Raw genomic sequence first — 24,306 nt, 5'->3', positions numbered from 1 at the left:
CACACACGACATATATTAACAATTGTTACCTTAAATTGTTATGTTTATTTCGCTCTGTGACCCAGTTCTCGCGTATATTTATGTTTGAGCCCAACGAATTCTGCCTAGCAACAAGTGGCCTGGCAAACGTTGGGCGTGGCTAAGGCAAAGCTGTTAATGTTATTATTAGCAAAGAGAGGTTTTATGATGAAGATTGTTTACAGATTGAAGCAGTGGGTAACCTGGATATTTGGAAAAGAGGTCGGAGAGGGAACAAAAGAGAATGGCGCTCATGTTTCAGCCTGTTCAGGAGTGTTGCTGCCTTGTCAATCAAACTCGGGCGCAGGAGGGAGACGATACCGAATGACGGGAAATTAAATTCCTTAACCTTCTGGGCACTTTGCTGGCCATTTGTGGAAACCTTGCTTTATTCTTTATATATATATTTTGAAAACATGTTTTTTTTTATGTGTGTTTATGTGATGGGGCTTATCGCATTTGGCACCCTGTGGGCACTCCTCCTGTTTTCCTTTCTTACCTCCTTTGGACGTAATCTGAGCTCCGCCCGCTGTCATAAATTCAACGTTTCCCATCTGGAGGACGGCGGACAGCAGCTTGAACACATCTCGGATCTCCTCCTCGCTGAACTCCATCACCTGCAGCGCTGCCTGTGTCGCAACAGGAAAGGGCCGTTACATGCTTTCTATACAATCAAAATGAACATTGCAGTGTTCTCGAATATCAGACGTGTTCACAGATCTGTTTTCGCCTATCCAGTTATTCACTGAAAAACATCTCAGTGTAAAGAAACTATGCTGAAATGAGGGGAAGATCTTCTCATAGGCAGGCCAAAGCACTGGATAAAATATAAGTAGAGCTTTGGCGTCATTTTCCCGTAATATTATACTATTAATTATATAATATTATATGGAGTCCGGTAATATTACACCTTAAATTGTAAATCAAAATTCATGTATTCCTCATTTATCTCATTAAATAATTTGTTGAATTATTTACTATGAGTAATAAAATTTTATAATAAAGTTTTTTTTTTTCAAAATGAAATACACTTCACATAATAGTTTAATTAATTATAATTAATAAAATCATTCTTAAATATTGTCCGGCTGTTGAAATAAAATATTGCTACAACTAAACTATTATAACTACATATTTTACATCCATCATTTTTATTGAGTTTTTTGAGAACCTGCCAACCTGCCTTGGACCATTCTATTTTTTCCATTTGCTCCATCAAAAGCATGCTCGCCCATGGTGTAAACTCCTAAGCAAGGATTGTAGCGCCCCCTGGTGGTGGAATACTGACCATGACGCTGTCAAAAAGCTGCTTGTCATCCAGGCTGCTCTCCTGCATGCAGCCTGACTGGCTGAGGTAATGGTAGGACTCCGGACCCTCAGACAGCAAGTACATGTCTGCAACAAAACACATGGCTTCTCAGTTGATTACAAATCGTAAATATCGCAAATACGCCTGTTTAAATGACACCGAAATTCGGACAGAGATAAGAAGAAAAGTTTATTGTATCATTAGCTCAGCTCAAAAAGCAAAACTCGTGATTTTTAAACGCCCCCCCACCTCTGTGGTCTTTGTCGGCCCCTGCTAACAGCGCGTAAAAGATGTGGTAGTTTCGTTCTCCCGGGTTTTGCCGCACCACTCGGTTCTTGAGAAGTGAGAGCAGATGATGAGGATAATATTTAATCAAATGATCTTATCGGATAGGTGATTTCCTGGATTGGCGCTCGCTGCGGGAGGAAGCTTTTAACACAGGCCTACCTTTTCCAGCAAATCTGATGGATGAAAGTCAAGAAGAAAAACATCGCCTGTTCTTAGTAAGTGACTATTTGAGGGATATACCATAATTAGAAGAAATAGTTGAAATTGTTTTGTTTTTTTTTATTTAAGCATTCTGAGTGTCTGTTGAAATCATACACGAATAATATAAAAGTGTTGAAGGATACAATCGATGATGCAGCCGCCCTGGATGTTTCCGTTCTGGGAGAAGTGGAGCTGGATGAACTTTCCGAAGCGACTGGAGTTGTTGTTGTACACCGTCTTTGCATTGCCAAACGCCTCCATGATGGGACTGATGAGACAAACCAATAAATTCCCATTAACTAGCATAAATTCCCACGGAAAGATTCCAATTTGCAATCTTTTCCAAATTGTTTCAGGTGTCAAACTCATTTTTTTCCGTGGTCTACAACTAACTCGATATTTTTCAAAATGAAGCAATTTGCAATTTTGGTATATTAGCAAGAAACATTAATATAATTGCGGGCCACCAAAAAAATGTAGCGGGCCAGATCTGGCCCCAGGGCCTTGAGTTTGACACCCGAACCAAGAATTTTTCCACTTCTTTCCAACCCTAACAGTTTCCGTTTCAACTTCAAATTTGTACCTGCTTTGGATGAGCGCCTGCTCCACCCTGGTGGTCCTCTCCGACGGCGGCGTACCCGCCGAGTTCTGGCTCATCACTGAGAGGAACTTGAGCAGCAACTTGGTGCTCTCCGTCTTCCCGGCACCGCTCTCCCCACTGACAACATCAGAGTGACGCACATTAGTAACACTTAGCTCAGAGTGGAGCAGTTAATGAATGAGCAGCAGCGCCGGTCAATCAGTCATTACCTAATGAGCACACACTGGCTGTCGTGTCGCTTCCACAGGCAGCGGTAGCACTCGTTGGCGATGGCAAATATATGAGGGGGCAGCTCCCCCATCTGGTGCTTGCTGTATAAATCCACCGAGGCGCCGTCATACAGGCCCGCAATCTGCTTGTAGGGATTTACAGCTGCCAGGATTGAACCTATGTTGGTCTGGGGGGGTCGGGAGGGGGAATGAACACACACAGAGAGGAGACAAAAGCAATGAAAAAAACAAACGCTTATTTTATTAGTTAATTTGTCCAATATTAGATCTTTTAAAATTGAATTTTTAAAACCCAACACTTAAAAAAAAAAATAATTTTTTGTAAAATATTGGGCACAAAACATTCAGTTCTTGGATTATTGTGTTAAAAGAGGTGTTTAAAAAAAAAGCACCATTCGGGGAGTAGGGCTGAGAAGACCGTTAAATGTATTCGGCTCGAAGTCTATTCTGACGCGCAGAAACTTCAGCAGAGAACCATTAGTTCAACTGCACTGCATTATTAATAGACAGCAATAATAAAGAAATAGAAACTACTAATGTGTATGGAAGAGACATTGACTGATTCCAGGAAAGCAGCAAGCCTGGCTGTGCCCAAATGGAACCACTTGCAGAAATAAAGACCCCCGTCCGTCTCAAATAGATCCCGAGGCAGTTGAGTAAATAAACATCCCCAGTTGAGGAAATGTGGTATTCCAGTAATGTTGTTCATGCTTGTTAAAATAAAAAAAAAATAAAAAAAGAAAGCCTTGGGAATCCCCCTGCGTTTATGTTGAGTAGCACTGACCTACATTCCGTCAAGTAATTTTTAACTTAATGCCACAATATCAATAATAACTAGAGCTGCAGCAGCTATAAAGGGCCCTCACAGCCTTGGCACGTTAGGATACTATATATGTATATCAGAACAAAACCAATTTTGATCAAATATAATCCTGATGAAAGGCCGAAAATTTTAGTTGTTTAGGTTATCGAGACATTTTTTTTTGGGGGGGGGGGGCAAATAGGAGTTGCCAAGGCAACAGTTTTGAGTAAAATTTCACAAACTATGTGGTGCAATATGTCGTGACTGTGACGTGATGGCACGGCGGCGGGATTAATCCAGGTAAGTCTCGACGGAAGACGCGGGCACTGCGTCCGGGCGACACCACAACGGGGCCTCCCGTACGTGTCGCAACACGGTTGCTTACATAGATGTTGTCTCTCTGGTAGCGCAGAAAGAGGTTGTGCATGATGGCGGCTTCGTGCAGCTCTGCCAGTGTGGACATGTCCTCCACTCCATGGACGCTGCTGGGATGCATCGGGTACGCCGTGTCCTCGTTGAGCTCCGCCTTCTGCAGGTAGATCACCTGGAATCGCACATTCCAGATGCTAAATGGAGATTTCTCCGTCCATTGCGTTCGCATTTATTCGAGAAAACGACGGCCAGGAAAGCAGAATGGACAAGAAAATATGATGAGTAAGAGGGTGGGAGGTTGTTTTTTTAAAAAAAAAATTTTCCACCACAAGGCATTACCATCAGGTCCTGTGGCGTATTGGGTTACATGATCCCAGCAGGGAGCAGACTTCTTGGCTTTCGATTAGAAGACTGTCAAGTCATCACAAAGAGACACGGAGCTACCTGGCGGTTCAAAGCATCTGCTGAGTGTGGCTGATCGCGTATCAGCTTCTCCGTGGTTCTTTGGGGGACGAGATAAATTGCGAGACCAATTGGCGATGGCAATCTTGAATAATAGATGAAGCTACGCGGCTTTGTTTATCCGGTGGGCATCGATGGAGAATTTTGGAGCCTCCAATAATCCGTTATGGGCCTTCATCAAACACGACCGCAAAAACAAACCAAAAAAAAAGTTCCCAAAGAAAACGGAATTTTATGTTGTAAACAGACAATTAGAAAATGACAAATTAAATTTGTGTGTCACGATTTGTGAGCACCATGGCCATCAGGGGGCAGTATAACATTTACCTAAAAGAAGAAGATTGTCTACAGTAAGGTGAGTAAACTGGAGGAGTATGAGTTGTTTTTTGCAGAAGATAAAGAATATATGTTTGGGTGTGTTAAATTATATAATGTCTGTCTAGATGCTGCACCATTTGTGTTCAAATATCCATAGCGTTCTATTATTACGGCAACATTGATGCGGTGGTTACACAACATGTAATTATCTTTTTTTACGATTAGGTTTAAGGAATGGCAACAAACAACTCGATGCAAGTATCAAGCCTTTTTTTGTTCAGAACGGGTGTGTGCGAAGGCAAAAGCACAATAACAAAACGGTCATCTGTGTTAAGATTTTGAGGACAATGAACAACCTCGGGGGAGAAAGGCAGCACGTGTGATGATGTCACCCACCCAGCAGATTTACAGGCAGAGTGTAAATATTTAACCCTTCTTTGCCTTTCTGTCCAAACACACAAATCAGTCGAAGAGCTTGGACGGCATGAGTCACTTAGTATTGAGTGATATCACTTACTTGGTGTGAATGATGCTGTTATGAATGCCTGGAAAATGGACTCTTAACCTGTTTAATACCATTGACGGCTAAAGACGTCAAAGATCAATTTTTTTTTACTTGGCGGGTTCATGAAGGAACAGCAGCCATTTCCTTCCAATTCACAGGCTAGAAAATTCTTTCCATTTTTACATTTTACAAAAAATACAAAAACAAATCCTGGATAACAAGCAACTGTGAGGCGATATTATCAAATGTCACTGTCAAAACAAATCAAAAATATAAACCAGGTGAGGAATGTTTATCCGCCCCCCCCCCGTTTACAGACACTCCATATGGACTCCATTCATTTTGTCTCTTTCGATTCTCGTGACCTTTGTTGTGGCTCCGCACTGAACAATGTCGCGTTCGGATTTCACAGCGCAGGCCTCGGGGCGTTTCTCCACGCTTAAACTCATCAAAGACCGTCACAGAAAACCGAGCGGGAGTTAAGGTTACACCATCCTCCGTTTCATCCCAACCGCTTTGGTCCCGGGTCATTCCCGGCCAATAATTCACTGGCTTCAGAGTGTCAGTCGACGCGCTTAGATTGTTCGCTCTGTTTGACGCCAGTTTGCAGCCTCATTAGTGTTGACAAGATGAGTGATGTAATGAAGACCAAACACACGTGACGTGTGATTGGAGGAAGACTCGATACTGAGCGGCGCTCATGTGATGTCGTTCTCGGTGGACGGTGACAAGTGACAAAATTGATTTTACGGGTGGATTTTAGTGCTTTAGTCATATTCCGCAAACACAGTATATTAATCAGAATAACACATTTGGACTCTTAGGCCTGCATAGAACATATTCTTGTAAAAAAAATGGTTTTTGCGTTTATTTCGCCTTTACTCATTCACTACCAGCCGAGTAAAAAAAAAAAAAAAAAAAAAAAAGGATCTTTGACGTCTTTAGCCGTCAATGGCAGTCAATAAGTTAAGGACCAATGTGCTTTTTTTGTACATTTCTAACTGCCTTGTTCTGCCTATTTATTTTCAATGCAATTCCACTGGTAACCACAAGATGGCAGCACACTATTTACTGTGACAATGTGTACATTTTACTAGAGAAGAAAAATGAAAAGCGCTTAGCCTCGTTTTTGCCTCGTCAATCCTGCTTTTCACGCCAACGACTGCGGCTTCCTTTTTTTAAAATCTCCGGTAATGGTTATTGATGTAAATTCTGAGGGTAAGTTTTCTCTTTCGAAAACGGAGCTCAGGTTGTATTCAAATATGGCATTTCGATATTGCTGGTGTGGTTTGGAACAATTATGCACGTCACACTCGCTAGGCTTCCCATAGGAAAGTCTTCTTTTGTTTCGTGCTGAGTGAAACCACACCCTGCTTCTGCTGCTTTGTTCAGCCCGCCAGTGCTACTGAATATTCACAGAAAGAGGTGGGGTCACCCTCGCTGCTAGTGCACAAGCGGGCCAACAAAATCATCGCCTCTTGGGTGTTCAAACGATAAGATGTGGATTATATATGCTGACATATATAATTGGTCCATCACAGACGCGTGCAATAAAGTTTGTGCGTGCGAGCATTCCGATCGCACATAAAGGTTCCATTGACTAATAAAAATGAGGGGCCATGGCTTGAACTATTTTTAAGATCTGAATGAGACTGAATGTCTGCACCACAACACTTGGGAAGACGTTTGTTGCACAGTCGTACATGTCACGGGATTGAGAAGAACGTTCAAAGTCATTTCATCTCGTTTTTTTTCCGCACAATTTGGCAAGAAACTTAATTCCGCTTTTGGAACGTACTGCGGAAAGTAAGAACTGTCATGTGAAGGAACATTTTTTTGTTTTGTTTTAGTACTATGTCGGCACTTTAAGATATTTAATCTTGTTTTTTGGTTTAGTAAGAAAAGTAGAACTCAAGATTTTTGTCGTCTATAAAAACACAAATTAATAACATTTGCGTTCCACATTGCCGGCAAACACAGAAAATAAGGGCAGAAAACACGACTGTACTTAATGTTTTGTCCCTTTTTTGGGGGGTCAATTAATATAATAATCACAATCATCATCATTATTTTGATGGCATTACTTGCATGAAATTCAACTAAATTCACCACCGCTTGGTTGAACGATTATTTTAACATCACTTTAGAAAATTGTCCAATTTTTTTTTTTTTAATGCTCCAAGACTTTAAATCCATGTTTAAAGTAAGAAAAAAAGAAGACAAATATTACAACACCTACTCTGGGCCTAACTTTTGTCTAAAATATTTTTGGTGTGCTCCCCTCCCTAAATAACAGACACACTGTTAATCCAGCGGGTGCCATCTGCCCACATTAAAACACACACACCCTCATCTTTTTTTTTTTTTGAGTACTCTCACCCGATCCTTCTCATTCAAGACCAAGACAATGACAAATGCTGATGTGCTGCTTAATGTGACAGCAGCCAAGTCAGGCTGTTAAAGCCCAGACACGCTCCCCTCAGGAGGCTACAAGATGACAAGACGAGCACTTTAGGCCGCGAGCAGCAACCGCCTGGTAATGGTATATCACCGCCCTGAGGGAGGGGGGGGGGGGGGGGGGGGGGGCGAGGGAACGCTGCCAGGATACATTTACCAAAACAAGCTCTGACTGACATGGCACCTGTGTGTAAAAATAGCGCAGCCCAAAACAGAACCTCGGACGGACATGTAATGAGCGCAAATGAGGGGTTTAAATAAAAAGTTGTCTGTTATCACATTCCTGCTGTTGTGCTTGATACTTTTAAATCAAACTACAGACTAGAATCTGGGATTATCACAGGTCAATGAAATCAGAAAACTTGATTTTTCTCTGAAACCTGCTTTCAAACTGTCTTTTGGGGGAGTTCATGGACAAGAGAGAGAGCGATGTTAATCAGTGTGTTACGCGAAATAAATTCAATTTAGTGAGCCTGCTGCTCACTCAAATAACACAAATGGATGATGGAAAATTTCATTTTACGGTTAATGGAACAAAGTGTCTCTGCTGTAGTTGCAAGAACCGAAAGTGGAAATGACGCCAAGAGGCTTGATCCCTTGGACCGAGATAGCGCTTGATACCTGTTGAGTGACTTCCTACGTCGCTGGCCAAAGAAATGTAGAGTTCACTAGACAACAAAGACGAGAGAAGCAAGACAACACAACCAAACTCTTTTTTTTTTTTTCAACCCTCTTTTCAAAGCCATTTTTTACACGTCCATCATCCCTTCACACTCTCCATTTCCGAGCGCGGGGTGCAGGATTTCCTCCAGACGCAGACGCCCATGCGGCGGCAAACAGATAAGCTCATTCTCTGAAGGCTTACAAAAGGTGTTGATCCCCAGAAGAGCCGCGCATGAAACACGCGTAGGTGAACTTCCCGCACGTACACCCACTTCCTAAATACACGTTTAGCGATAGGAGGTGCTAGCGTACGTTCACTGGGTCAAGGCGAGGAAAGGAGATCATTCATTTTGCTAAATGTGTAAACGCAAACGCACAAGATAAAGTGTTGAGTTCCCGTTTTAATGGAATACAAGTCTATGCAGCAATTTATGAAGTACCTTCTGACAAATGACGTGGTTATATTCAAGATATACGGTGATTGGCATCCACCGGTAAGGTTTGAGAAGTGTACAAGCAAAGAGTGAGAACAGTTGCTGACTTCAAAAATCTGTTGTGATAAATTTAAGTGAGTTGGAGGGGTAAAGCGATGAAATTGCAGAATTCCACCCACCAGGGGTTGTTTAGGAACGCACCATAAATAATCCATTTACATTTGCAAACTGAAGGGTTCAACTTCCACAGATTTTGATATCATTCATATAAACGCATCAACAGATCCAATGAGTGGCCTCTTACCTTTCCATAGTCCGTGGTGAGGACCAGCGATGTGCCATCACAGGAGCTGACGGTGGAGGGGAGGAGTTGTTCCTTGTGTCTCAGCCACACACGGGAGCCCTGCAACATCGTCAGTAAGCACCGCGCCGTTAGCATCCTAAATCAAGGCTCATTTGCGAACACACCGGACGCTTGATTGACCTTAACATGGTCACTTAATATAAGGTAAGATATGCGTTAATGACACCAGAACTAAAATCCATGCCGCAAAAAGACTCTTTAGTGATTTAAGGGCTTTTTTTTTTTTGTGATGAGGTTTGTGACAAATTGGCACGCCCCCTTTTGGAGCTTGGCTTGTTATTTTTTCCGGTCTCAGCTGTCTACATCAATTTTGCTTGCTGAGTCAGTTCTGGTGCCTAAAACGGCGACCAATCGCCACCCAAATTCATATGCACATGACTAGTTTTGTCCTCTTCAACCTGTGAAAGTATAAAAGGAAGGGGGCGTGGCCATGATGCGCACTACCAGGAAGCGGTTTTAAACTTCTTTGTTTTGTCTTGATTTCTCCTAAATAAATTGATAAATTAAAAAATGCAAGCTGCTATCATTTTTCCCGAAAAACTAACTAACTCTTGTTTCTGTACTGTTAAAAAAAAAAAAAAAAAGGTGCTTACATCAACAACAATGGCCAACAGAAGTCTAACGCAGAGTGAGAATTTGATTTTTGCAGTAACAGTCCACTTGCATTAGGGGCCAGAAAATTTGCTTCAACATTTTTTTATCTGACTTAATTATTCGATTAATCATTTCAAGCCTATTTGGCAGCACCATTGTAATGTTCAACAACTTCCCACAGAAGCGGGAAAAAAAAATGAATCCTGAACATGGTTTCAGATCGGATTCCAGCTTGAACAAAACAATTCCACCAACGTGTATTGTACTTATCAATGTGAAGTTCCTGCCCCCCCCCCAGACATGAATTAACAAAGCGATCACCGAGCGCAATAACAGGAATCATGAAGAATGCTCGTCATTTCCTCACAGCAAAGGAAGATGCATTTATAGACCCGGCGAATATGTTGGAGTGATTGTCAGACAATGCTTGAGAGATGGTACGCTATAATATCGGCACGTCGCAAACAAATGCCGCATTTTAGCCCAATTCATTGCCAAGGCGGATTGTTCATCGGCTCAAAAAAGGAAACACACGACAAAAGGGAATTGTGTCCAACAGAGCATAAAAGTGACCAGATCAATATGCATGAATTCCACTTGGAAACCGAATACAAGACAAGGTCGCCACTTTTAGACATCAATCCTCATTAACTATTTAAAAAGGCGCGGCCACGTGTGCGCAACGCCAACCCTCGGGGGGGAAACATATGACATCAGGCTTTTTTTTAAAAAAAAAAAACACATACCAAGAGTAATTGGTGACATACTATAAATGGACTCCCCAGAAGTAGTCGGTGTCTATTTCTTAGCGATGTTTTGACAAAACGATCCTTCCATCATCATTCTCTGTTGTGTACAAAAAGGCATAAGAAAAAAAAATTACAGTAACTACAGCACGTGCTGATGCATTAACAGTTTTATCAGGAGGGGGGGGGGGGGGGGGGTAGGTCTGAGTGGCCGTCTCTGCCTGGTACCAGATTGGCATGTTTGGCCTACTCGGGGAAAAGCCGCTTCACGCTGACGTCCAGATTATTAGGATTTATTCCACAGACAATCGGGTGCTCTTATGTAACTGGAAATCACGGGGTCATGGAGTTTCAAGGGGAATATTGTGGGATGTCCCTGCGGACACAGAAACATTTTACAAAGGCATTTCGTGCGCTGGGGGGGTGGGGGGCGTGTGACCCTGGGGAACATGCTCTTTTCCCACTGTCCTACAATGAAGTGTAATTGCACATCCACTCCAGTAGTTGGCAGTGGCGCTCCCCTTGCCTATTGTGCGCAGCGAGTTTTAACTCTCCGGTGTAGGTTTGTTTTGCAACGAAAATGCTATTGTTCATAGTTGCGGTGGAAGAAAAACGTGTACTTGTCTTCAAGAGTGACCATGTCACTCACGATGCATTTGCCCAGATGCTTTTCCTTCTTTATAGCCGATAAGTTTGTGATGAAAACAGTGTGACGCCGTCTCGGCAACAGATGGTTCTTTCCAAACTCCTCGCCGCCTTCATAAAGAGTCTTGTCACTAAGTCAAGACAAAGGCGGCCACCTCTGACCGACTGAGAAGCTTGGAAGTTAACCAGGTGGAAATATCCCAAACAAAGACCAGCTGGGACACAATCGGCACATGGCAAAAGCACCCCGACCCCTCCCACTTATTTTCGGCTGGCGTGGCCCAGCTGACCGTTCTGCCTTAAACGCAGTCGACCACTTGCGCGCTCATCATTAACATCAAGTGGGGTGTTAAGCCAAACTCCTGCTCCTGGTGAACAGATGTTGGAATAAAAAAAACAAAAAAAACATTCGCAGCTCAACATTGCTTTCAATTCCTCATACAGGATGTCACAGTGCACGTGGAGCGCTGCCGGGACAGAACTGGTGGACAAGAGCGATCCACGTCCCTGAAGCCAAGATGACGCCATCGCAGAGTCGAAGGCTTTAGTTTCTGCAGCTTCTACGATAACAAGCGACTCGGAGTGCGCTAATGAATGAGCCTTAAATATTTTAGTGCTTACAAGGTGCTGCGGACACGAGCGCGGGTAGTATCGAGTGATCGGATCAAAAGCCATGACAAAGAAAGAAAGCTAATAAAAGCAAGTCAACCAAGAAGCACAAGATGATGAGCGGGTCAAAGCGTCAAAAAGTAAATTGCTTCTAGCATGAGTGTCCATTAAAAAGCCAGTTGACAATTCCCGACGGGCGACATCCGCAAGATACCGGGATCCGATTCCTTTCTTCGGGGCATTCTGACATGTGACTGACGAAACACGAGTAGTAAGGCTGAAACAAAAGCTTAATTGTATTTTTTCCCCCAAAGTCACAATTTCATTTTTTTACAATCATGACAAATATTTTTTGAAACGATTGCCTGCTGACTACATTTTCAAAACAATGCAGGGTTTTGTCGCTTGTTCCACGAGGAGGAACTCAGGCCAAATTGAAGGATTTGACCCAAATCTCCGGAATGCTGAAGGAGTGTTACACACACACAGAGGTGAGATTAAACAAGTCGGCGGAATTTGGCCGGGATGGGAATGTGGGCAAAAGGTCTTTCCAGGTCTTCCGGGTCTCAAATCTTCCAGATGGGTTGAGAGCTTTACATCGTCATCTTACATCTTGACTCGTCGCAACATTCTGACATGCCACTAAATGAAATAAATCAGGAATCGTGAAATGTATAAAATTTACGATCAAATTCTGTGAGCATTTTAACTCATTAACTACCAGCCGAGTTAAAAAAAAAAAATGGATATTTGACGTCTTTAGCCGTCAATGGTTGTAAACGAGTTAAACACGGAACCAATTCAACTCGTAAGTCAAAATACGATCGCATTAATACTCTCCGGATATCACATTAGCGACAACTGAAAATTCCGCCGAATAAATCGGGCAGTTTTTGTTTCCAGCATGGCGGCCGAGGGCGTGCTGCTTGACCGAGGGCACGAATCAGATGATTAAAAGCAACCTCCATCATCTGCGCAGGAAGACATATGAATTAAAGATGATGGAGGAGGCAGCTGATCAGAAATTTGCTAATGGAGGAGGAGGAGCCCCGTGGGGAACAGGGTCCCCCCCCCAGTCTAGGGGGGGGGGGGATTGTGCGTGGCCCGGTTGGCGTTTATCACGGGCTCTCAGAAGCTGTCTGCAACCCCCCGCTAAGGCCTTAAGGCGCATTTCTATTCTCCATAACGTTCATACGTAAAGCTCAATTTGTTCTGCTTTGAAGTGATTTGAATCAACAAATGAATGAAACGACTAATAAGAATAATTTGGCAAGTACCTGCAGATTTGTCAGCAGCCGCATGCACATGAGATCATCCGCACGGGTGTGTCCAAAAGGGATCGAAAGCCCTTCCCCCCACCGCAATGTGACAACGCCAGTCTACTGTCATTCACAGCGTGGTGGAGAATATGAAATTTAAAGTCCGTGGACGGAAGAAAGCCGTTTGTCACTGCCTGTTGAAGTTTATCCATCAAATTAAACATAAAAGAAAGAGAATTACATGCTTTGTATTTAGAGGAGGGGGTGGGCAAACTTTTTGATTGGCGGGCCGCAGTGGGTTCTAAAATTTAACAGAGGGGCCGGTTAGGTAACCTCACCTCATCTGAGAAAAAAAATATACATTTAATCTTAAATGAAAGTGAACTAAAAAAAACCCACAGTATTTAGAAAATAAAATATTAACAAGGTTTATTCATTCAATTTTTTCCCAAATTCGGCGGGCCGGATTGAAACGTTTAACGGGCCTCATGTGGCCCCCAAGCCGTAGTTTGCCCACGCCTGATTTAGCGCAATGATTTAGTGGAGCTGTGCTTTCAATAAATTTAGCTTCATGCTAACAAACAAAGCAAAACGTCATTTACATGCTAACGATTAGCATGGGTGCTGCGTTGCTGTAACATTTTCGACAATGGAAATTTGAACACGAAAAGATGAGAAACTGCTATGCCACGGTTGGCATCCACAGATCTAATCCTAACCCGAAACCAAACCAGAATTTCTGATGATAACGCACGGGGTCACGTGGCACCCTTGACCTCGCCGTAATCCGTTTAAGTTTGAATCATCGGAAAATTAAAAAGCACAGGCAAGAGCGATGAGAGACAACATACTCCATAATAGTCTCGCCCGCGAGGTAATCACAGGGGAGGGGGGCAACGAAGGGAAAGTCAGCATCTGGGCTGACAGCAGTAATCAGAGGATGGCTATTATTAAGCTGCAGCGCGAGAAGGGATTTAAGATAGACTCTTATTACTAGCTCACGGAGTCGGTCGGGCAAGGGAGGCCAAGGTCAAGGCCAAAAGTCGTTTAGTGTGCCAGACGAGGTCGTGGTAAACAACGACTTTAATTTTCTCTGGCTAAGCATCCCGGATAAACGCACAGCATGCAAATCTAGTGAAAATCCAGCCTTTGTCGGGAGTGAAGAGCAAATGACTGGTCTCGATTTTAGAAGCTCTGGCTGGAGTAAACAAGGACTATATCCCCTTTCACAATGCTTATTAAAGTCGTAAAAAAAGGCAGGCTTTCCCGTTTCCTCTCTGATGGAGAAATTTTGCACAAAGTGTCCCCTCAAAAAGTACAAATGACCTATTTTAAAATATAGCGGGCTAAGGGTTCACCCAAAAATTGTCACACTGGCCTCGAATTTCCCTTTAATTACGATTCCAATTTAGAACGTCCCAATTCCAAGATGACACACTCGAGGGAGGAAGGATGGGTGTTGAGAGACACGTCTTCGTCCCGGCAAACTCCAGCCCTATATAAGGGCGTCGGGGGGGGGGAATGACTAATCAGAAAGCCAGCACAGCAGTAAAAGGGATTTGAAATTTTGACGTCACTGTGGCTAGTTACAACCTCAAATGTTTCCCACTGGATAATGAACGGTTTCGGTCATGATGCCATCCTCTTCAAATACACTCGCTAGGAACATTTTTAAATTCAGGTTCCTTGCTTTTTTTTTTATTTATATATAGTTCCACACTTGACTTTTAATGGAAAATGATGTCCTGATACTCTAACAAGTACTGACATTGAAACAAGATTCATTTGAGGAAAAAGAAAATACATTGACGAAGGTGTGCCCCAAGCTGCACAGAGCCAGAACCAGGATTGATTTTTTTATACGGATATTAAAACAAAAAATAAAGACCACCAGGGCGGTCGTTCTCAAAGCTTGGTGGGTACTGATGCAGTTCGGTTGTATTTAACTTCAATGTTCGAAGCCTTTGCGTCTTAGAATAACTGTTCGTTTTTAAACGTTTATTTGTGTACAATTTGTATCGAATTTTTCTAGTGACATTTTAATTAAATCATTAATATATATTTTTTAATGTTCCTATACTCAAGCAAATAATGCGCACCAGTGGCCATTGAGGCGGTATTTGGAGAAGCACCGCATTCGAATGTAGCCGTTAAAACACTGAAGCGTCGTCACTCCGTACGTTTTACTGCCCGTCCATCATCACAAGCTAATAAACGGGACCAATGAACTCCTCGCCGATATTGTTACAAACACAGCAACTTCAATTATAGACGAGCCAGGGGATGATATACTAGAGGCCGCTAAAGCTAACACCGACACGGGGTGTCAGCAGGAGGTTATCAAGAGCACTGACCGGCCTGTAGGATAATTAATAGTAGTAATAACAATGTTACTACTAATACCGAGAAAAAAATCATTAATACTTTCCCGTCTTTAGTCGTATACCTAAATATTATTTCAAAATTCTCAATTGCCGCAGTTTCTGCAAATCTTGACTACAAGCTAAGAGGCATAAACAGCATTAAAAAAGAATGGCATTTTTTTTTTCTTCTTTCCTTCCTTCCTTGCATCCTCGCCTCAACTTCCTGGCTTCCTTCCTTGCTACGCTATGTGTGGCTCGAGGTGGAGGCGCAGTCATCTCGGATGGCTTCAACAGCTGGAGGAAATGACAAGCGCGTTAAGTTACCATTTTCACAACAATATTCCTCTCGAGTGTGTTAATCCGCATGGCTCGAGCTTGAAAAAGATGACTGGACAAGGATTTTTGAGGGGTGGGAAGAATGCGTGCAGTAACCTAAACCTTAAAGCCTGGCCGAGGCACTTCTACACGGCACGGGATGACATGTGCCGGCACGGCTGGGAATTTCAGGGGTCGGGGGTAGGACTCTGGGATTCCGTCTGGTCAGAATACCTTTCAGGGGAAGGAATCCAGCCTGTAATGCGAGGGTCTGCTCGGAGGGCGTTAATGTGTGGAAAGTTCTTCATTTGTCTTCACAGTGTGAGACAGCTGCCACTTTAAAGGCCTTGAATTGCCAAGTTTAGAATTGAACGTAGCGGCTCGACAGGATGCTTGACAAAGGCTAAAAAGACTCCGTTTCCTCTACGGGGGGTTGAAAGACACAAAATCCGCACCCGGTTAATCATCAATCAGACATTTAAAAAGCACTGGCAACACAGGGAAGGGTGGTGCGGGTGTGGACTGCAGGCAGTGTGGATGGACAGAATGGTTCGAAGTGGGTCAAGCCATCGTCTACCTGACGTAGATCTGCACAATCAGGAACTTCAACATTCAAGAATCTACGAGGAGGTCCCTGAAAATTGTACGTGATCATTGTACATTACTAAAAAAGAGCCAATTCCAGAATAAAGTAAAGCTGCGAGTCATCCCGTTCCCATCACTGCTTGCAGACGTGTGAGTCAGAGCAGTGTGACCCATCATGTCTCTAAAATGACAGCGCCCATGTGCGCGTCTCTGCGCAGATGACACACGAAGCCGACTTGCATCCGATCCGCACTCACACAATCCAAAAGTTCCACACACGAATTAGTGCATTGACATTGTCTGCTTGTTTGTAATGGGATTATCGGAGACGTTGCTGTAGGATGCATATAATTTTTTTTTTATTATTTTCTGTCCCTATCATCTAGAAACACACACTTGTGTGAATAAATAATTGTCATCCTAAGACTGATTGAAATTGTCGCTGTGTCATTTTTAAAATGAGGGCCTGTCTGATTAATCTGCTGGCCAATTTAATTGCTGATTTTTTGGGCCACCTGACTCTGGGAAAGAAGCACTTAATTCACACTTCAAATTTAGATCCTTCAGCTAACCTGAGAGTGCGATACGCTGGAGAACTGGTGAGCACGATTCCGGGCTCCACACTTTCTGTGTGGAGTTTCCATGTTCTAAACATGTCTGTGTGGGATTTCTCCGGGTGCTCAAGTTTCCTCCCACATTCCAAAGACATGCGTGGTGGGCTTGAGTGGGCACTTGCAATTGTCCCTAGATGCGTTTGTGAGCGCGAGTGGTTGTTTGTCTTTGTGTGCCCTGCAATTGGCTGGCAACCAATTCCGGGTGAACCCCTCCAGCACGACCGAGACCCTCGTGAGGATAAGCGGCTTGGATAATGAATGGATGGAGTTAACCTTAGAACGAGGAAAGGTGGGAGGAGCTACCTGGAGAAATCCCACAAAAGCTCAGGGTAAACAGGCAAACCCCACAATGTAAGGCCATAAACTGCATCGTGACCCTTGACCTCAGAAATGTTAGACACTTGTCATGAAAAATATAAAAACTGTTGATGGTTGAACTGGACAAAACGTATTGAGGAGTGTCTTTCTTAAAAATATGTAAATTTAAAAATAAATAAACAAAAATATGAAACATATGCTCCGTTTTTCATAAACATTGGTGGATAAATTGCCCTTCAATCATAAAATGAACCATTTCTGTTTAGGTGGCAACGTGGGGTGGCGAATTTTTGTTGTTGTTGTTTGGAGTGACAGATGGAAAACTGTCGGCGCACGTGGATGAAAGCAAAAAAAAAAAAAAAATAAAACTATTACAAACTTAAAGTAGGCCGAGAAATAAGCGACTTTACCTCCAAGAAGAATGTCTCCATGTTGACGCCGTCCGACCTGACGTCCCTTTGTAGTCTGACTTGAGGGGACCACAGTCGATGAGGTGAGGCGAAGCCTTACTCCATTTCAAATGTTTTCTTCTCCCCCCGCCGGCTTGCTCAGCTTGTGGGTCACAAACGACACATGTCCCGCTCGGTTCGGATAACTTCCAGTATTCGTCGTCCGGACTGTGGCCCGGAGGAAAACGTTGTGGTCCTACTGTTGTTTCGTGTGTATCTGAGTGTGTGTGCGTGTTTACGTGTGTGTGTGTGTGTGTGTGTGTGTTATGCCATTCATTTGGGAGCCGGCACATTATGCGAAGGGGCGGGGCGAGGGCGGGGCGAAGCTGGGAGGAGGACAGGACGGAGGCCGAGAAAGTTCATGAGAAAGGCGATCGGTTTGTGTGTTGTGATGGCAAGCAATGGCGTGTGCACGCTTCCACCTTTTATTTGGGAGTGGAACAAAGGCAGGAGGCTTTTTTTGTGTGTGTGAGTCTGCAAAAGAAAGAAAGGAGGTCAATAAAGACACAAATTGATGTCAAGTGTTTATTATATGCCAGCAAGGAAGAGGTTAGCCACGACAAAAATGGCTTTTTATTTTTAAATTGCATAATGTAGTATATAGGGTGTTCCTAAAGTCACAAAATCATGAATGAGAACAGTGTACTAAAATGACTCAAAGAGTAAACGCTATATTTAAAAGCAAAATTTGACTGAAACGGTAAAAAAATAACAGGATGACTTTCTTTCACTTTGTTTATATGTTATGAAAACTAATTTAAGTCAACTAACCCAACTAGGAACCTATACGTCTACATCAAAAGACTATACATTTGATAACCACATTTGATCGTAAACGACTTTCTGCTTAATGAGTTCTAATAAGTGATTTCACCAACTAAAGTAAAAGTGTGACTGGGATTTTCTCACACGATGGCCTGCAGACACCGTGGAGTTGTCAACTTGCATGCTTTCGCTGAGCGAGTCAGCTGAGCGTCACGTCTGCGAGGTCGCTAGCTAGGACATAGGACGGTCGTTGTTTGTGTGCTCTGTGTCAGATGACAAACACGATCAAAACGAAGAAAAACAAACAACACACGAGTGAGGACTTCTCCAACTCTAATTATTCAGACAATTTTAAAATAATATTTTGGAATAAATAAATAACTTTTTTTTTTACCATTTACACTTACAACAATATAATTATGAATTGCAAACATAACAATTGACTGCTTTACTACAAAGAGTAAAAAAAAAATAAATAAAAAAAAAAAAGTCTGGTTTTACAGCAGCTAATATTGGTTGATTAAATCGTCCGGCCAATTTACTTGGCCGAGCCCTCATTTTTAGCAAAGGATAATGAATATATGCCTGAACGTGTTGTTGTACTGTCTGTCTACATATGTTGCTCCACCTTTGTTTTTGCAGCTGAAATATTTTAGTTTTAGTTGTTTACATTTTAAACATGCTAGTAGTAAGATATCAATTTTGACGGGTCATTGAAGTAGTATTTGATTGACAGTTGAGCAGGGTGTGGTATCAGTTACGGACACGATGACAGGTTGATTTTTTGGCATGTCAAATTCAAAAGAATTATTTTATTTATTTATTTTTTTTTTTTACTAAAGGGACTTTAATGGAGCGATTGAATGTCAGAAGTTCCACTGTATTTGTTAAAAAGTCTTAAAGTTTGCCTTTTCCCAGCTCTGATAAACAAGTTGGCATGCAGATGTCCTGCTGTTGCGGCTTCTTGCCCGTACCGCATTGAGGTCCAAGCGGCCAAACCGAGCAGCCAAACCTCAAGCATGAAGACAACTGATGGATGTCTGAGGGGATCATTTCACAATCAATTCACTGTCTCCCAAAATAAAGAAAACACTCAATGTGACAATATGTACTAAAGAAAAGCAGCAGGCATTACTGATCAACAATGCAAATGGCTCTTTAGTATTATTGTCCGCAGTTACGAGCCAAGCCAGTTCAATTAACTGGATTGATTGTATAAAATGTGCTGCCGGGAGGCTATTGAACAGCTCAGCCATTGATCAGTTGTTTTTTTTTTTTCCTGCTTCAATAATTCATGCTTTACTGCAGCAAAGGAGGGCGGAGGGGTGAAGTAGCAACGCTGCCAGTTGTCACTACCTCCAGACAAGCGTGTACGCGTCGGACTTTTATTGAAAATATTCACGTCGAGTCAGTCGAAACGACACAAGTGATCTCTAATTCCACTACAGGTGAATGTTTTCTTTTTGGGCCTTCAGTGGAGTCTTACCTGATCTAATCATAAAATACGAGTGGTTTTTTTTTCTCTTTTTTTCTTTAGCTTTTTCCCGTCATTTGTGGCGTCACCGGGTGCCTCACTTTACATCATTTCCTATGGGAAATAAAACAAGGTGATGTCATTCAACATGGAATAAATATCTAATAACAGAATGCATATCAACAATGAGATTAAATTTGTCCTTCATTTTTACCGGACACAAAGAACAAGCAGGCAGGCGTAAAAAATAATTGAATCCGACGTGGTTTAGTCAAGATACATGGTGACGCTGGCCAACGTGATAATCACGGAACATCTGACAATGTGATTTAACAAACGGAGCGGAATTCAATGTATATTGAACTGATGGCAGGATGGTGTGTAAATTTGGTTGAGGGCAAATCCCATTGTCACATTTATTCAATTAAGTGCTCCTATTTCAGAGCACCAGAAGAACAAGTCGCCATTCGAACGCATTTACTCACAATGGCTGCAGCAGACGCCGAGCGATTGATGGTGGCGTAAACACTTGATTGGATCAACTCACAGGCTTGAAACACAAGAAAGAAACAGAGAGGTTTCTCTGTGGGATGGAAAAAAAATATGGTAGTCAGATACTAACAACAACTACGCTGAAATGACACGATAATCCGTAGCAAAATTGCAAACATTCATGTTTACAAGGCACAACTCTACGTTCATCCATATTGGCATCCGAGCATTTGAAATTTCAGACATTTAATTAGTTTTAAATTTGAAAGAGAAGAATACAAAAGGAAATATTTCAGCACAGCCCAATTTTTGCCAAAAATTATTTAATGTCATTCGTTGTAATCCTGCTTTTTTTTTTGCCTAGAGAAAAGCTGAAGGTTTATTTCATAATATACCTGTACATCTTTGATCATGATTATTTATGTATGTTGTGTGATGTAAAGTTAGGTATGTTAGTTAGGGGGGGGGGGCACGATTTATTTACTGTAAACGTTTTTATTATTTTTACACTTTTAAATTATCCATTGTTCTGGCTCTCTCTCAGACAATATTTTTTATATTATTTTAAGTATGTTTTAATAGATTTTAAAAAATTAAAGAAGATAGTTATATAAGGTGGTCTGGAACAAACGCTAACATGCTAATGTTTACGAGGTACCATCGTAAATCCACCAAATCAGCTGACCACAAAATCACAATACACATGGCTACATATGCTAACATGCTAACGTACCATCTTAGAATTGTATCAGGGGAACCTAATTTAGCTCAGTGAGCCAAGGCTATAGGCTAAGTTCCAAAACGTACGGGTAAATAGAGAAAATCTTTATCACAGCGAATGAAATACAATATCCCGTTTGGTCTGTAGCCTTAAAGTAGAAGAAGCAGTTGGATTTTACACCATTATCTCTCCACAGGCATTCATGCCAAACCATCCTACTCACACTCTTCCCATGCCGTCCACATCCTGTTTGTTTGTTTATTGAGCTTCCACAGCGGCATGGAATTCAATTCCCACAACCTGGACTACCGTACAACATCCTCATGGATTTCAATGAGTCATGTCGTGAGAATGCCAATGCTTGTGTTTATTGTGTCTCGGATTTTAGGCCCGATCACGACTAAGTGGCACAGCAGTGACTCAGGGCCCATTTAGAGGAAACACACACGAGAGTTTGAATCCAACATTCTTCATCCTGTGGTCCAGACTGACAGCGAGACCTGCGGGGAATTTTTACAACGCGCCATCTCATCCCAGATGATTCAAGCATGTGAATCACCAGCAGCTCAGATTTCCAGATAAGGATTACAAACAACAAAGATGACCCGTAGAATCAGCCAAGCGAGTTTGCGCAAGGAAGTGGAAGTTACTAGATGTGAAGCTACAGTTTGGACGTGAACTGCAGTGAAATTGCTGCACAGTCAGCACGGTGACCGAGTGGTTAGTACTGTATGTCCTCATCAGTTAAGAAGCTCCGCATTTGACCAGAGGCAGACAAACCAGACATTTTCTGTTGTTTATCCCCCCGCCCCCAAGTTCTTACGCAGGTCATGAAAATAAAGCCTAAAAACTTGCAAACTACGTATCTGCTTTCCAAGTGTTTCTCCTCCTCTCTGATAAATCATCAGTTCATCATGAAATCAGTTTCACAAGGCCTATAGCCCCCTCCAGCGTCCAAAGTAAGAAATGCACTTCTCACTACTCTCTCTCCCTCCCTCTATCAGGGAGAACTCGCCCTGGAGTTATTCTACTGTACATGTCACGTGGTTTATGGATGCCATGCGGTCAACGAGGCTCGCCATTTCCTTGCATTAGCTTTGGTCAGTTTTTGGCTCTTTTCAAGTGGCTTTGGGGCAGTTTACGGCTGAATGGCTTGTTGGATGTGAAATTTGAACCAGTGGCATCCATTCGGAAACCAGAAGTTCTAATTGAAGCTTTTACAGTTCCTTTGACTACATTACCATGCTGACATCTGCCAACCACAATACAACAACACAAATGATCTGCTTTTATGTAGACAGATGATCACATTAACTTTGTTAACGCATTATTATTCAACAATGTTAAATTGGCATACCTGTATTTTCCACCCAAATATCATCTGTAGCATTTATCCTAACAAGGGTCGTGGGTGTGCTGAATTTAAGCCAGAAGTGGTCCAAAACGAAATGTCACACCAAAACACTTTTTTTTAACTGTAATTATAAACATTTAAAATAGACTAATTTCACCTGGGGGATGTCTGTAACAAAAACACAACCAAAACAAAGGTGAGATATTCATTTTCAGAACTGAAAACAACTTCACATGGAACTACTTTTGTATTTTTAATGGATCAATTTGACCCGAAACATAACAGGACAGTTATTAAATATTTGTACACGGATATGACCAAAGAATGTTACGCAGGATGTCCTTATTTCGCAGTCTGGACAGTGCAAGAGATGATGACAAACAACAATGGTCACCGCCGCATATCCTTGTCCAGAAGGTCTTTGGCCTCATTGATTTTGGCGGCAAGATACGGTGAACCACCTGTGGAAAAACACATCGAATTAAGCTTTGTGACGCGTACCGGACAAGGACTATAAACGTGATGAGGGTCAGTCACCTTTATCGGGATGGTTAAGGACCATGATCCTCCTGTGTGCCTCGCGTACTTTGGTCTTTGTACTGACCGGACTGCAATCACACGCACAACAATGCTCAAATAAATTCATCACCATTAAAATCCATTTGTGGTGGCTTACCTGATGCCGAGGACGAGGCTGGCCTCCCGTTTTGACATCTTCTGCTCAAAGCCTCCTTTGTAGTACGACGAGAAGCCCTGAGGATGATGCGGGCAGATGAGCAAAGACAGTGTGTAATTAAATGAGTCTAAGAGGACCTTACCGATGTCGGCATCTTCCGGACCGTTTCTGAGAACACCTGGCCAAGAGGCTTCCACAGCTGGAAGGCGTAGCGACCTGGCACATCAAAACATTGGAGGAAAAACAGATAAGAGCAGAATGTGGATTTTATTAACACTTTTCTTAATTTTTTGAGAATTTTGACATTCCTATGTTTTGAGTAAACCTTTTGTGGTGGGGTTGTAGACATTCTTTAAGGGGAAAAAATTATATACGTTCTCTATGACTTCACTCGTCGAAACATGGCATTCTGGTTGTTCTCTGAAGCTAAGACTCAACAAAAAGAACCTCATGTCACGGCGCCTTTAACCAGAATACTGTGTTTGGACGAGTGGGACTACATAAACGTATTTTTGTGATGATATTTTTAGCTTACTTTCCCCTTTAAGAGTTTCAAGTATTTTTACGTTTTTTACCTGCAAAACCTGCAGCTGCCACCCCAAGGCCAACTGCAATCAGCGCACCGCCCTGTGGACAATAGATAATAATAATTATAATAATCCTTAATTATTAAATATTATAAATAGAAATTATAATTATTTTAACGTTTGGATTTTATTACAATTAGTATATTTCATATTAAACGTACATGAAACTAGATGCTGTCCATTATAAAATAAAATATTGTCTAGTAAAACGTCAGAACGTACTGTGTATCGTAATGCACAGGGTGATGTAACATTATTTAGCTTAAGCAAACAGCTAACCCAAAAGCTGCATAGCAGCGGTCAGGAAGGTGACAAACGTCTTTTTCGACAAGGAAACACTCATTAAAAGTCCATTGACGTGACCAACGGATGCTCACTAGCCGCCTGTCGATCTCCGCGTCGCTCCTGGAGCTGGCTTTCGGGTTGTACTCCGCGTAGCGCATCATTTCTCCGCCGTCCATCGCTGACAATCCACCGCTGGACGTCGCCATGTTTACCACCTCTGAGAGAATGCGCATGCGCATTGGCGACCATGACAGAGCTTCCGCGTTACATCCACTCAAAGAAATAAGTATTTTTTTTCAAATAATGTAATTATCAAGTGAAGGCTGCCTTCACTCGGTATTTTGTGAAAATTATGGAACTAGACAATATAGATTAATTGATATACTTTTAAAATGTTCAACCGACACGACACGGCAATCTTACTGTACTTA

The 24,306-nt window shown here is 42.3% G+C and overlaps 2 protein-coding genes across 4 annotated transcripts in view; both read right to left on the bottom strand.

The window, feature by feature from the left end:
- myo10l3 (myosin X, like 3) overlaps positions 1 to 17,757 on the bottom strand; it is a 47,474-nt gene extending 29,717 nt beyond the window's left edge. The window contains exons 1-10 of one of the 2 annotated variants that reach the window (XM_088315048.1): positions 17,483 to 17,757; positions 8,965 to 9,063; positions 3,835 to 3,993; positions 2,627 to 2,814; positions 2,400 to 2,534; positions 1,960 to 2,084; positions 1,775 to 1,788; positions 1,577 to 1,661; positions 1,307 to 1,413; positions 518 to 647 (exon numbers count right to left, since the gene is read on the bottom strand). In XM_088315048.1, coding sequence (XP_088171174.1) covers positions 518 to 647; positions 1,307 to 1,413; positions 1,577 to 1,661; positions 1,775 to 1,788; positions 1,960 to 2,084; positions 2,400 to 2,534; positions 2,627 to 2,814; positions 3,835 to 3,993; positions 8,965 to 9,063; positions 17,483 to 17,503 — 1,063 coding nt within the window. In that variant the 5' untranslated portion in view covers positions 17,504 to 17,757. Of the gene's footprint in view, positions 1 to 517; positions 648 to 1,306; positions 1,414 to 1,576; positions 1,722 to 1,774; positions 1,789 to 1,959; positions 2,085 to 2,399; positions 2,535 to 2,626; positions 2,815 to 3,834; positions 3,994 to 8,964; positions 9,064 to 17,482 lie in introns of those variants that run through there. The other variant, XM_088315047.1, reaches the window with a different exon arrangement.
- A 4,810-nt stretch (positions 17,758 to 22,567) lies between these two features.
- LOC148323690 (dnaJ homolog subfamily C member 15-like) lies at positions 22,568 to 24,144 on the bottom strand. Of its 2 annotated transcripts, XM_088315769.1 has the most exons (6): positions 23,968 to 24,144; positions 23,579 to 23,630; positions 23,146 to 23,219; positions 23,004 to 23,080; positions 22,865 to 22,935; positions 22,568 to 22,788 (listed from the first exon to the last, which is right to left on the bottom strand). In XM_088315769.1, the coding sequence occupies exons 1-6, from the start codon at positions 24,112 to 24,114 to the stop codon at positions 22,718 to 22,720; spliced, it is 492 nt and encodes a 163-aa protein (XP_088171895.1). In that variant the 5' UTR covers positions 24,115 to 24,144; the 3' UTR covers positions 22,568 to 22,717. The 2 variants fall into 2 exon arrangements, with proteins under 2 accessions (XP_088171895.1, XP_088171896.1); XM_088315770.1 differs by lacking the exon at positions 23,579 to 23,630.
- Between the last annotated feature and the right edge of the window lie 162 nt (positions 24,145 to 24,306).

Source organism: Idiotropiscis lumnitzeri, chromosome 14 (assembly GCF_059441095.1).
Source record: "Idiotropiscis lumnitzeri isolate Australia: NSW breed Sydney's pygmy pipehorse chromosome 14, RoL_Ilum_1.0, whole genome shotgun sequence".
In the NCBI taxonomy this organism is placed as follows: Eukaryota; Metazoa; Chordata; class Actinopteri; order Syngnathiformes; family Syngnathidae; genus Idiotropiscis; species Idiotropiscis lumnitzeri.
This window is presented reverse-complemented; position numbering and strand designations above follow the sequence as displayed.

What these genes read in the sequence shown, in the direction of transcription:
- LOC148323690 (XM_088315769.1), bottom strand. Translation starts at nt 24,114, where the DNA reads ATGCGCATGCGCATTCTCTCAGAGGTGGTAAACATGGCGACGTCCAGC. An exon ending in CGGAGATCGACAGGCGGCTA is followed by an intron (nt 23,631 to 23,967) that starts GTGAGCATCCGT and finishes TATTGTCCACAG; the next exon opens with GGCGGTGCGCTGATTGCAGT. An exon ending in CCTTAACCATCCCGATAAAG is followed by an intron (nt 22,789 to 22,864) that starts GTGACTGACCCT and finishes GTTTTTCCACAG; the next exon opens with GTGGTTCACCGTATCTTGCC.